At 38.8% G+C, this 12,708-nt stretch overlaps 1 protein-coding gene across 2 annotated transcripts in view; it reads left to right on the top strand.

Moving 5' to 3' along the window:
* The window catches only part of crb1 (crumbs cell polarity complex component 1), a 34,082-nt gene that overhangs the window by 16,156 nt on the left and 5,218 nt on the right, over positions 1–12,708 (top strand). Inside the window, exons 3-12 of one of the 2 annotated variants that reach the window (XM_065259511.2) lie at positions 45–240; positions 601–740; positions 2,305–2,487; positions 3,927–4,853; positions 5,162–5,715; positions 6,707–6,872; positions 7,365–8,286; positions 9,012–9,056; positions 11,021–11,143; positions 11,401–11,527. In XM_065259511.2, coding sequence (XP_065115583.1) covers positions 45–240; positions 601–740; positions 2,305–2,487; positions 3,927–4,853; positions 5,162–5,715; positions 6,707–6,872; positions 7,365–8,286; positions 9,012–9,056; positions 11,021–11,143; positions 11,401–11,527 — 3,383 coding nt within the window. The remainder of the gene's footprint in view (positions 1–44; positions 241–600; positions 741–2,304; positions 2,488–3,926; positions 4,854–5,161; positions 5,716–6,706; positions 6,873–7,364; positions 8,287–9,011; positions 9,057–11,020; positions 11,144–11,400; positions 11,528–12,708) is intronic. The other variant, XM_065259512.2, reaches the window with a different exon arrangement.

Here is a 12,708-nt window from a genome sequence, read left to right on the forward strand (position 1 = left end):
GATTGGCCTCTTTGTACTTCACTCTATTGTCTCTGATGTTCCAGGTAGCAACTGTGAGCTTGAGATTGACGAGTGTCAATCACAGCCTTGTCTCCACGGCGGCAGTTGCCATGACTACGTCAATGGTTTCTCGTGCACCTGCCTGGCGGGTTTCCAGGGGGAGCGCTGCGAAATAAACATCAATGAATGCAGAGACCAGCCATGCCAAAATGAGGCGCTATGTGTAGATGAAATAAATGGGTACAATAGCTTTACATGGTGGGGTGCATGATTTTTTTTAAACACTTTGAAAAAGGTAGTCGGGCCAAGTACCAAAACACACTTGTAGCCAATCAGCAGTAAGGGGCGTGTCTACCAACCAACATCGTTGCCTGGGTTGCGTATGTGTGGGGCGGGTTTATCAAAAGAAGGTCCAAATTCTATTGGGGTAGGGGCGTGTTTGTTCAAGGAATTTCAAATATCAACATTGGCTTTCAGAGATCATGCACCCCACCTTTAATTAATCATTTTCAATTTTTTCAATTCCCACACAGACTTTGCAATGTTTAACCCCAAAATCAAATTGGAATAATCATTTATTTTTTTTAACTGATATTCCAGTTTCCACTGTGACTGTTTGCAAACTGGTTTTACTGGTGTTCACTGTGAGGTTCCACCTCCACCCTGCTGGTCTCAACCCTGCCTCAATGGCGCCCTCTGCCAGGATAAAGACGATAACTACACCTGTAATTGCTGGCCTGGTGAGTAACAGCAATGGAGTAAACTGTCTGGGATATAATGGTTTAATGCAGGGATTTTCAAACTTTTTGTCAGCCAAACCCCATTTACCTAAATTGTTTATGTGAGTTACCCCCTCAGATTTTAAGTAAATATTTTAATACACATTTGCATGTATAAAAATATTTATTTTTCATTCATTTTTTTTTATTTTTTTTTATTTATTTATATTGGCGCCATGCCCAATTTTTAACATAACATGTCCATTTCATGTACCGGATTTAGCCAAGGGCTAATTTCATGTAGTCTCCCAGGCAGGTCAACGCTAACATAACATCACACAGACAATAAAAACATACACACATTTCAGGGCCATAAAAAAAACAAATAAATAGATCAGTCAATCAATTTAACTACAACAATCTCAATGATTAGATAGTTGGTTCAACTTAAAAAAAGATTTTAACTTAAATTTAAAAAGACCAGCGCTTTACGGCTTTACTTTAAAGTTTTATCAGTAGTATTTTACATAATTAGTGTTATTGGACCTTTATCTGGTAATTTTCTTTTATTGTTACCTAAAACACACACACACACACATAATATATAAACCCTTGTGTGGGTCTGTGGGACTAAAAGAAAAATTATGCAATTATGCAAAAAAACTTTGAAATAAAGAAACTTCAAGACAATTTTAAGTTTACTCAAGGTCTGAGTCAAGTAGTAGCCTACATGTAACTCACTTAAATAAAGGTTTAACTTACCTTTGTTATATTCATTTATTATATTTAAATCCTTTAAAATCAAAAGATTAATCGCGATTAATCGAATACAAAATAAAAGTTTGTTTTTGCATAGTATAAAAAAAATTGTGTATATATATATATAAAATTTATTTATTTATACTATGCAAAAACAAACTTTTATTTTGTATTCGATTAATCACGATTAATCTTTTGATTTTAAAAGATTTAAATATAATAAATGAATATAACAAAGTTAAATTTAACCTTTATTTTAGTGAGTTACACGTTTAAAACATAAATAACACAATAACATTAAATTTATGCATATATGTGTATATTTATATATAAATAATAATTACACACAATACACACAGAAATATCATATGTAAACACAAACTTTAATTTTGCATGCGATTAATCTTTTGACAGCCCTAATTAAATAAGTAAAATAAACATTTTATATAATAAATTAACTGTTGAAACTAAATAAATTTTAAGAAACACAACGTCACACACTTAAAAAAAAAACATACAACAAGTAACTAACAGACACAACAACATTAACAACAAATGGCATGAATAAAGCCAGAAAACACTAAAATCATTAATTTTTAATAATATTAACTACATTATTATACATGCTGCATTGCATGCTGGGAACTTTTTAAACCCTTGTTTAATGTAGAATTGTACACTTGAGTATTAGGTCCTGTCAAAAAATAAATAAATAAATCTTTGTTTTTGAGGTCTAGTTTTATTCAGTACAGACTTCAGTTATTGTCATACTTTATTACCTCTGTTGGAAGAACATTTTAAAGTTGGATTTATCTGTGTGTTTCAGGATTCGAGGGTCATAACTGTGAGACAGACATCAGTGAGTGTGATAGCGGTCCTTGTGTGAATGAAGGCACATGCATCGAACTGTCTTGGGAGAGTCTTTATGGAACTGAGTTCCTATTACCATCACAGTACGACCCTAGAAACGCATCTGGCTTCATCTGCAGGTGTCTACCTGGATTCTCAGGTACTGTATCTGCAGAACTGTGATGATACCGGAGATACACTTTTAAGTTTAAGACCATGTTATAAATGCAAAAATCCTATGTAAGAAGCTCTGATCATTATTCAGAGGCTAGGACTATAATTGGTCTTTGCCATTGTAAGATGCTCAGGTTGCATTAAGCTAATCCTCCGGGAGCTGGATTTCATGAGGGCCTGGTATTGTGGCACACCGTTTTCTAGCACGACAGGAATGTAGACTCGGGGTTGTCTGTTAGGATGATCTTTATTGCTTGTGGACCCATCTAACGGCAATATGTCTGAAAAGATGTGCAGTTGCTGGGTTCAGTGTTAGACCGATAATGCCATGGATGTTGTGGTTTGCGTTTGGAGTGTCCTATTACTTATTTCAGGTAATTTTTACTGTTTTTAGTTAGTCCATGTCCAGTAGAATTTATAAGTACATTTAAAATGATACAAATGCCTCAGAATTTTACATCTGTTCATTTGGTAAATGCTTTTATCCAAAGTATACTTACAGTGCATTCAAGCTACATGTTTGTTTGTTTGTTTTTTAATCAGTATATGTGATGCTTGGGATTGAACCCATGACTTTTGAATGCTAATGCAATGCTCTACCAGTTGAGCTACATGAAGTACAGTAATTCATTGGTTAATGGAAGTATATACTTCTAAAAACCATACTAAGTTATTTGTATAGTAGCTACTGGTGTTTTGTTTTGGTGTTTTTGTTATCCGTGTTTTTATGACTAAATTTTCACTTATAAAAGTGTTTATAACCAAGATAGTTATGAGGGCAATTGTAGTTTCCAACAGGAAAACTTTATTGCTATTTACACGGACACTAGGCCGAATTAGTGTTATACAACCAGATTTGCCTAGTTGTTTTCCTGTGTGATTATTATTGACTAAAATGTGCCTACATTGTTTCTGGCATTAAACGTGAAAGTAGATAATGCATATATTTTTACAACTGCCCCAAATAGTTTTGTGGATAACCTTTTATAATGGGAAAAACAACCAGAGCTTGTTTTATATTTGTAGTAAGAAAAGTTATTCTTGGGTAGGGATGCACCGATACCGATACTGGTATCGGGTATCGGCCTCGTTACCACATTTTCTGAAGTACTCGTACTCGTTAAAAGTCTCCTGATACCTGGAATCGATACCACGGTCTGAGAAATGTCTATGTTTGAGCGGCGTGTAAGGGGTTAATGCCTCGTGTTGTCCAAAGAGGCAGAGTTTACAACAAACTTAGTTTTTTGTTAAATTATATGATTAAAGCTGTTACCTGTAAATTTAAATCATGTTTTTTTATTAAGTACTCGGTATACGCAAGTACTGAAATGCAAGTACTCCAAAAAAGTGGTATCGGTGCATCCCTATTCTTGGGGAATAATCTTTTAATTTGTAAAGAACTTTACTGAACTTTCTTTTTTTCAGGTGCCTTGTGTGAGCTGAACGTTACTGCATGCTCCACCAACCCGTGTCATAATGGAGCCACGTGCGAGGACTATCTTGGCAGCTACAAGTGCATCTGCTTGTCAGAGAGCCAAGATGGAGTCCTCTATGCGGGTCGCAACTGTAGCGAGCCACTGGTGGGTTGCGAGGGCCACGAGTGCCAGAATGGGGCAACCTGCGTGCCCTTCCTGACTGAGGGAGTACATGGTTACAGTTGCTTCTGCCCGGCAGGCTACACTGGATCATACTGCCAGACACCTACCGCATTCTCCTTCGAGACATCCGGAGGTTACCTGCACCTGCAGACGCCCTTGCTGGGTGCCGAGACATACTTCAATATTACGCTAAGCTTTCGCACAGTGCTGGAGAATGCGATGCTCTTCCAGAGGGGCAGGGAAGGTGCCACACTCAGTCTGGAGCTGCAAAATGGCCAGCTGCTACTTAGGTTTAGGAGTGACCCTCAATCAAATTTAACTTGGGTACGGACTCTACCTCAAGATGTTTCTGATGGCAACTGGCACACGGCAGAAGTTGCGTTTGAAGAAGACACGTTACTTCTGCGGCTGCTAGAAATCTGTCAGGGAGAGGATAACTGTGGTACAGCAGTCCGAATAGATCCAGGTGGCCTTGAGCTGGAGTCAGCTCTACAAAGCACCTTTGTCGGAGGATTGGGAGATGGAGAAGGTTCTGGTTCATTCATTGGCTGTATGAGGGATCTGTTTGTGGACTCACAGCTGATGGTGCCAGAGGACTGGTTAAGCACCTTAGCGGTCAACGTCACGCAAGGCTGCAACCATCAAGATCGATGCCTTTCTGGACCTTGCGAGAATCAAGGAGAGTGTGTTAACCTGTGGCAAGGTTACAAGTGCAAATGTCAGCGACCGTATGAAGGTCAAAACTGTGCAGAGGGTAAGGATGCCAGGAATTTACCTTATCTAGCGTTTTGGTAAATTAATATATTGGGATGAATCTTGAGCAGTGTTATCTAAGGGTCTCAATTAGAGTAGTCAATGTGACATTCAAGATTTGGGTGTTGACTGTCTGTGTCATGTAAGAGTAAGTTTATTATGAAAGTGGTCTTCCGAACTTGAGTACCACACAAGAGCCTGATAGTAAATTTGGTATGAGAACAATACAAATTTGAAAACGTGGCAAAAATACATAGTCTTTATGTGCATGGTAAAGTGTTCATCTTAACTCTTCTCTTTCTCACACAGAGTATATTACAGCCAGATTTGGCCAGGAAGATCCAGCAAGCTATGCTGTCTTTACCATCAACGACCAACTGGAATCAGGTAGCCTTTATCTGTCCATGTTCTTGCGCACACGGAAGGAATCTGGTTTGTTGGTGCTCCTTGCCAACAGCGTATGTGAATACTTGCGAGTGTGGCTGAAAGAGGGAAAACTAAAAGTGCAAGTCAACAACTTGAAGATCACAACAGGTGCGAGCCTGATTAACGATGGTGAGATCCACTTTGTCGGCATTACCATTGAGGACGGTGTGATGATTCTACAAGAAACGGGCCATGAATTTGAAGCAACGGATGTTGATCCCGTTTCCGTTCAGCCTGGAGATAAGGTGTATGTCGGTGGGATGGTTAATGGAGAAGAATTGTCTACCTTTGGTGGTTATTTTAAAGGGTGCTTGCAGGACCTGCAGCTCAACGACAAGAAGCTACAGTTTTTTCCACTTGGTGCATCGGCAACGTCGTACAAGCCAGACCACATGGTTGATGTTACCGCAGGGTGTACAAGCGATGACTCCTGCTCTGTAAGTTGCAATAATAAAGGGATAGTTCGGCCAAAAATGATATTAAACCCATGATTTATTCACCCCCATATGTCCATCGTTTTTCAGACAAACACATTCTCGGATATTTTAGAAAATGTTTTAGATCTTTCAGTTAATTAAATGTGAAGTTACGGGGTCCATGACCTTCAAGTCTAAAAAAAGTGCGTCCATCCTTCACAAAATAAATCCAAACGGCTCCAGGATGATAAACAAAGGTCTTCTGAGGGTAGAAATATCCATATTTAAAACTTTATTAACGAAAAGAACTACCTTCAGGTAGCGCCGCCATCTTAGTCGCGTCCGCATTCAAGATCAGAGCTTTACGCAGCCTACGGAGGCTTCTCTGCCGCTGCTCTGTGCCCCCACCCTCCGAATTTGTCATACGTCACTAAGAAAAGTGCGTACACTACGCTAATACTCTCTCCTGAATACAGAGGAGTCTAAGATGGCGTGAAAAACGATGGACCTATGCAACTCGGACAGCTTGGGGGTGAATAAATCATGGGTTTAATATAATTTTTGGCCGAACTATCCCTTTAAGTGCCATGATCTTACGAAGCCCAAATCTTACCCTGGAGGGCTGGAGCACTACAGATTTTAGGTCCAACCCTAATCAAACTTACCCAAATGTGATTTTGTAGTGATCATGAAGACCTTGATTAGCTTGCTCAGGTGTGTTTAATCAGGGTTGGAGCTAAATTCTGCAGTGCTCCGGCACTCCTGGGTAAGATTTGGGGAACCTTGTAGTAGAGCATGACTTTAGCAGCGCAGAATGTCCTGGGTTCCAATCCCAGGCAACACACATACTCATAAAAATGTATGACTTGAATGCACTGTAAAGGTTGCAATAGCATGGATTTTGATTAAGTATATAGTAAATATATAGCATATCATTGCATGATTTGTTTCATAAACAAATGTTTGGAATTGTAATGATTTTTAGATAATTTTGAATGTTCTTTGTTTATAGAAAAACCCATGCCAAAATGGTGGCATTTGTTTCTCTTCATGGGATGACTTTACATGCACCTGCCCTCCCCACACAGCAGGGCGGCGCTGTGAGGAGGTGAGCTGGTGCGAACTTAACCCCTGCCCACTGAAAGCAGCATGCAGGGCCCTCAACCAGGGCTATGAATGTGAGTATATCAGAACATTTGACCTGAGGCCAAATGTTTTTAATCTCACAGTATGTCTGGAGAGTTAAGATCTTCATTAGCAGATTTGTTTATGCTAGGATTAGTGCTTTGGATTAAGTCTGATTTACATCCATCTGTCATGGCAAGGCATAATGTATGATTAAGTGTTAGGTTGTAGTCTAGGCCTGGGAACGGGGAGACCTGCTGAGAGCAGCTTACATTATAACCGGCATGTATTTAATTAAGCTATCCGGAACAAAAATGAGTCGTCAATATCAGAACAGCGCCTTCATCTTCATAACATTTCATCAAGAGGATAGGCCTTTGTTGCTATGATAATGTTTGCTGGCTTAGACATGACAATGTGACTAATTCGTAAAAATGATTATGAAGCGAATCATAGAAAAACATACAATTATTAGAAAAAAGCAATAATGAAACTCCACCCCAAAACAACTCCAAGAGAAAAACATCTACCTTTGTTTTCTACAGGCATTTCAAACGTGACTTTTCAACACACCAGCACTCTCATATACCGCGGCAATGGGCTGATCACCCGCCACCTAACCAGCATTATTTTCAACATCCGAACACGCAAGCGCAACGCTGCGGTGTTACATGCTGAGAATGGCTCTGACTTTGTGACAGTCTCCATTCAGGATGGCTTTGTGGTACTAGAGCTCCTTAGTGGATCTTCCCTCTCTTCAACACCTCTCTCACCCTTGACCCTACAGAGTTCGAGACCAGTAGCTGATGGAGAGTGGCATGTTGTGGAGCTCCTAATGGTCAATCCTTGGGCTAACAGCTCCCAGTGGATAATGCTTCCCTTTGATGAAAGGGACGAGCCGACTATGTCAAACTCGGTGGCCGGGAATCTGGATTTTCTCAGAGAGGACGTAGATATCCTAATTGGAGGGCTCGGCCCGGAGTCTGGGTGGAATCTTATTGGATGTTTGAGTAATGTGGAGATTGGTGGTATCGTGCTTCCGTATTATGCTCCCAACGAGGTGAGGTTTCCACAAGTACAAGATGAGAAGTTCCAAAAGATATCCGAGGTTCCCGTCCAGACCGGATGTGTTGGAGGGGTGGCTTGTGAACCCAATCCCTGCCTGAACGGAGGTATTTGTGAAGATCTCTTTAACTTCTTCAATTGCTTCTGTCCTCCGGGTTGGGCCGGTGATCGGTGCGAACTGAACGTAAACACCTGCGCATCTAACCCGTGTCAACATGGCTACTGCATCAAACAGGGCAATACGTACAATTGCACTTGTCAGAGTGGCTACACTGGATCCAATTGCGAGAGGAAGGTGGACATGTGTGCCGGCCACAAGTGTGCTAATGGAGGGACCTGCTTGCAAGGCATCAACAGCTATTCTTGTCTTTGTCCAGACAAGTTTACTGGAACAAATTGCACGTGAGTCTGATAAGTATAACAATAACATTTCCCTCTGGGTACATTTGTATGAGACTTCCCATCAAGTTTAACCTAGTTTGTGTATCAGAAAACTTGATTTAAGGCTTCTACAAAAAGGCAATCTCCAAATATTTCCAAAATTCCCTTCCGCAAAACATTAAACCACACCTTAGCTAGTCTCACGAAGCAACGCCGTTAAAAGACAAGACAACGCAAAACAGAAATTTTACCTTTATACACAGACCTGCAAACCTCACACAATGATTTACATCAAAGCATCAAACTAACTTGAACGAATCAGGAGCCCTGGGGGACTGGTTTGTTTTAAAGTCAGTGCAGATCTTTTTATTGCTTTTATGGTGTTGTTTATGCTTGTACGACTGTGGTGATTTGTCTAGAGTTGTATGTGTAATGGTATTAATAGACTCTGTTGAGAGTGCCCATCCTCCAGCGCTTGTCTCAGGTCTTCAGGGTGGTAACTAAGGTAAATCTTTAGCCATTCATCTCACAAACATGTTTTGTTGCCAGATTGCTTCATAGCAATTCTTTGAAAGTGGCTTGCAGGCAGCTGGGAGACATTAATAAATCTTTATCTCTCTATCTCTATCTCTCTCTATCTCTCTCCTCCACTGCAGTAACAGAAGTGTTTGCTGTAAAGTTTTGTCGTAAATAAAGACAGATTGACAGTTGTTTGTCTCTTTTCTTTTCTCTCTGTCTCACATCAGTGTTCAGATTGAAGAGGCACCGTGGTATGTAGTTGTCAAAAATGTGTAAGTGCCATTTTGCTGTTGACTTTATATGCCTGCCTTCATTTCTTTATTTTCACTTCTTTTGTTCTGTTTTGTCTGTTTTTGTCTTTTTATTTGTCAATTTCTTTTTTATTTTCTGTGTCCTTTAATTTTCACTTTTATTTCTTTTCTTTTAATTCTCTCCTTCCTTTTCTTTCATTTTTTATCTTTTACTTTCCTTGTTTTTACTTTCATGTTATCTTTTACTTTCTTGTTTTTACTTTCATTTTATCTTTTACTTTCCTTGTTTTTACTTTCCTTGTTTTTACTTTCATTTTATCTTTTACTTTCCTTGTTTTTACTTTCCTTGTTTTTACTTTCATTTTATCTTTTACTTTCATTTTCTTTTTTTTCTTTCATTTTCTCTTTCTTTCTTTCTCTCCCATTTTTTATATTATTTTCTCTTTGTTTCTTTCTTTCTCTTTCTTGCTTTCTTCCTTCCTTCCTTCCCCTTTCTTTCTTACTTTCCTTCCTTCCTTCCCCTTTCTTTCTTGATTTTCTTCCTTCTTCCCCATTTCTTGCTTGCTTACCTTCTCCTTTCTTTCTTGCTTGCTTGCTTACCTTCTCCTTTCTTTCTTGCTTGCTTGCTTGCTTACCTTCTCCTTTCTTTCTTTCTTGCTTGCTTGGCTTTACTTTCTTTCTTTCTTTCTTTCTTTCTTTCTTTCTTTCTCTCCTTCTTTCTTTTTCTTTCCTTCTCTCATTTTTCCTTCTCCTATCTTTCTTTCGCTCCTTCTTTCCTTCTTTCTTTCGCTCCTTCTTTATTTCGCCTCTTTCTTTCCCTCTCCTATCTTTCTTTTGCTCCTTCTCTCTTTCTTTCTTTCTTTCTTTTTCTTTCCTTCTCTCCTTCTCCTATCTTCCTTTCTCTCCTTCTTTCTTTCGCTCCTTCTTTCTTTTTTCTTTCCTTCTCTCCTTCTTTCTTTCACTCTTCCTCTCCTTCTTTCCTTCTTTCTTTCTTTCCTTCTCCTATCTTTCTTTCTCTCCTTCTTTCTTTGCTTTCCTTCTCTTTTTCTTTCTTTCGCTCCTTCTCTCCTTTCTTTTTTCCTTCTCCAATCATTCTTTTGCTCCTTCTCTCCTTTCTTTTTCTTTCCTTCTCCTATCTTTCTTTCGCTCCTTCTTTCTTTCGTTCTTTCTTTCCTTATCCCTTCTTTCTTTTGCTCCTTCTCTCCTTCTTTCTTTTTCTTTCCTTCCCTCCTTCTTTCCTTCTCCTATCTTTCCTTCTCTCCTTCTTTCTTTTTCTTTCCTTCTTTCTTTCGCTCCTTCTCTACTTCTTTCCTTCTCTCTTTTCCTTTCCTTCTCTTCTTATTTCCTTCTCCTATCTTTCTTTTGCTCCTCCATTCTTTCGCTCCTTATCTCCTTCTTTATTTTTCTTTTCTTCTCTCCTTCTTTCATTCTCCTATCTATCTTTCTTTCTATCCTTCTTTCTATCGCTCCTTCTTTCTTTTATTCCTTCTTTCCTTATCCCTTCTTTCTTTCGTTCCTTCTCTCTTTAGCTTTTGCTCCTTCTCTCCTTTTCTTTTGCTCCTTTCTTTCTTTTTCTCCTTCCTTCTTTCTTTCTCTCCTTCCTTCTCTCCTTCTTTCTTTCCCTCCTTCTCTCCTTCTTTCGCTCCTTCTCTCCTTCTTTCTTTCTTTCTCTTTTTCTTTCTTTCATTCTTTCTCTCCTTCTTTCTTACTCTGTAAAATCCCCCAGTTTATAATATCAAATAGCACATATACAAGCAGGGACTTTATATATTAGCTGTATGTTAATCTCCAAGGCGACAGTGTTTTCTTTGTCTTGTGGTCAGAAGTTTATTCACATGCTAATTTCATTATTCTGATAATGTGCTAATCCTCTTTATGCAGGACAAAGAAGTATAGGAAGGGTGCAGATATTCGCCCCTTACATTGCTCTCAAGACGCTTCTTCATCATCTGTTCTGTTTCTTTCTTTTCCCTCATCCTCTCCAGACCCTCAAAGCTCCCGGTGTCCATCTGTGGTGACGAAGAGCACAACTACACGTGTTTCAATGGGGGTAACTGCTCTGAGACCACCCTAATGTGTGACTGCCTGCCTGGATTTTCGGGTCAATGGTGATTATTCCACCTCTTTCGCTTTCACACGATCTCATGAATGCATTTTAATGAACGGCATTTTATTAATATTGCTTTGTCATTTAATCGGTTTCAAATTCAAGGTTGAATGTAATATTATATAGTGATATTATCGATTTAAGCAGTAAGTTATAAGATTCATGGCTCAAAACATTTCTGACCAATTAGCATCCAAGACAAAAATCATCTGTTTTATAACAAGTGTTTTAATATGTGTAATCCTTTTACAATCTTAGGTGTGAATTAGACATCGATGAGTGCAGATCCAACCCTTGCTTAAATGGTGGCTACTGCCACAACATGATTAACAAGTTCCAATGCGTCTGCGACGTGACCTTCGCTGGCAACACCTGCGAATTGGACGTAAGCGACCTTTACTTTTACATGGCGGCTTTGTTTTGGCAAAACCTCTTTCAGTTCCTCTCCTACCTCGTACTGCGGTTAGATGACGAGCCAGAGGTGGACTGGGGTGAGAATATGTAAAGGAGTTGTTGTGGTTTAGGGGAACGTGGGTGTGGCTGATGCAAAGACCAATGTATATACATTTATAAGTCACTTTAATAGAAAAGCACCTGGCAATAATGTTAGCATGAATGGGAGTCTTTTGCTAGAATTTTATTGGTTGGTTTCTCTATGTTCTGTATTAGGTAAATGTAATATAGAAGGAGTACAATATACTGAATATTTAATCAGTTTATAAATCAAAACCATGCCGTGCCTTGAGTTAATATGTGTTATAATCAGTGATCATATTTCAGGCAGCACATTTATTATTAAAGATATTGTTATTGGTTGATAGTGTTTTCACTGAATGCTGTGCACTGCAAGTGAGAATGGTTGAGTAAATAAAACACTTTATATTTAATAAGTTTGTATATTTATGAAGTTTAACATAGCATTATACGTTTGAAAAGTACATACTCTCAAAGTACATATATGACTAATATTGATGATTCTAGGATAAGAAGTTTGGGCAAATATATTGAAGTCTTAAAGGATTAGTCAATTTTCTTAAAAAAAAATCCAAATAATTTACTCACCACCATGCCATCCAAAATGTTGATGTCTTTCTTTGTTCAGTCGAGAAGAAATTTAGTTTTTTGAGGAATTGTTCTCATTTTAATGGACTTTAATGGACCCCAACACTTTAAATGCAGTTTAAAATTGCAGTTTCAAAAGACTCTAAACGATCCCAAACGAGGCATAAGGGTCTTATCTAGCAAAACAATTGTCATTTTTTGCAAGAAAAAAAAAAATGTACTTTTAATCCACAACTTCTCTTCTTCCTCCGGCTGTGTGACGCTCCAGCACGACCTCACGTCACTGCGAAATGACGTTGAAAGGTCACGTGTTACATGTATGAAACGCACATTTGCGGACCATTTTAAACAATAAACTGACACAAAGACATTAATTAGTATCATTCGATATACATCAACCTGGATCGGTCCTCTTTTTTCACACTTGTAAACACTGGGGCGTAGTTTCGCATATGTCATCTGTGACCTCTTGACGTGATGACGTATTACGAGAGGTTGCGCTGG

The sequence above is a fragment of the Paramisgurnus dabryanus genome, chromosome 24, assembly GCF_030506205.2.
Source record: "Paramisgurnus dabryanus chromosome 24, PD_genome_1.1, whole genome shotgun sequence".
NCBI classification, from domain to species: Eukaryota; Metazoa; Chordata; class Actinopteri; order Cypriniformes; family Cobitidae; genus Paramisgurnus; species Paramisgurnus dabryanus.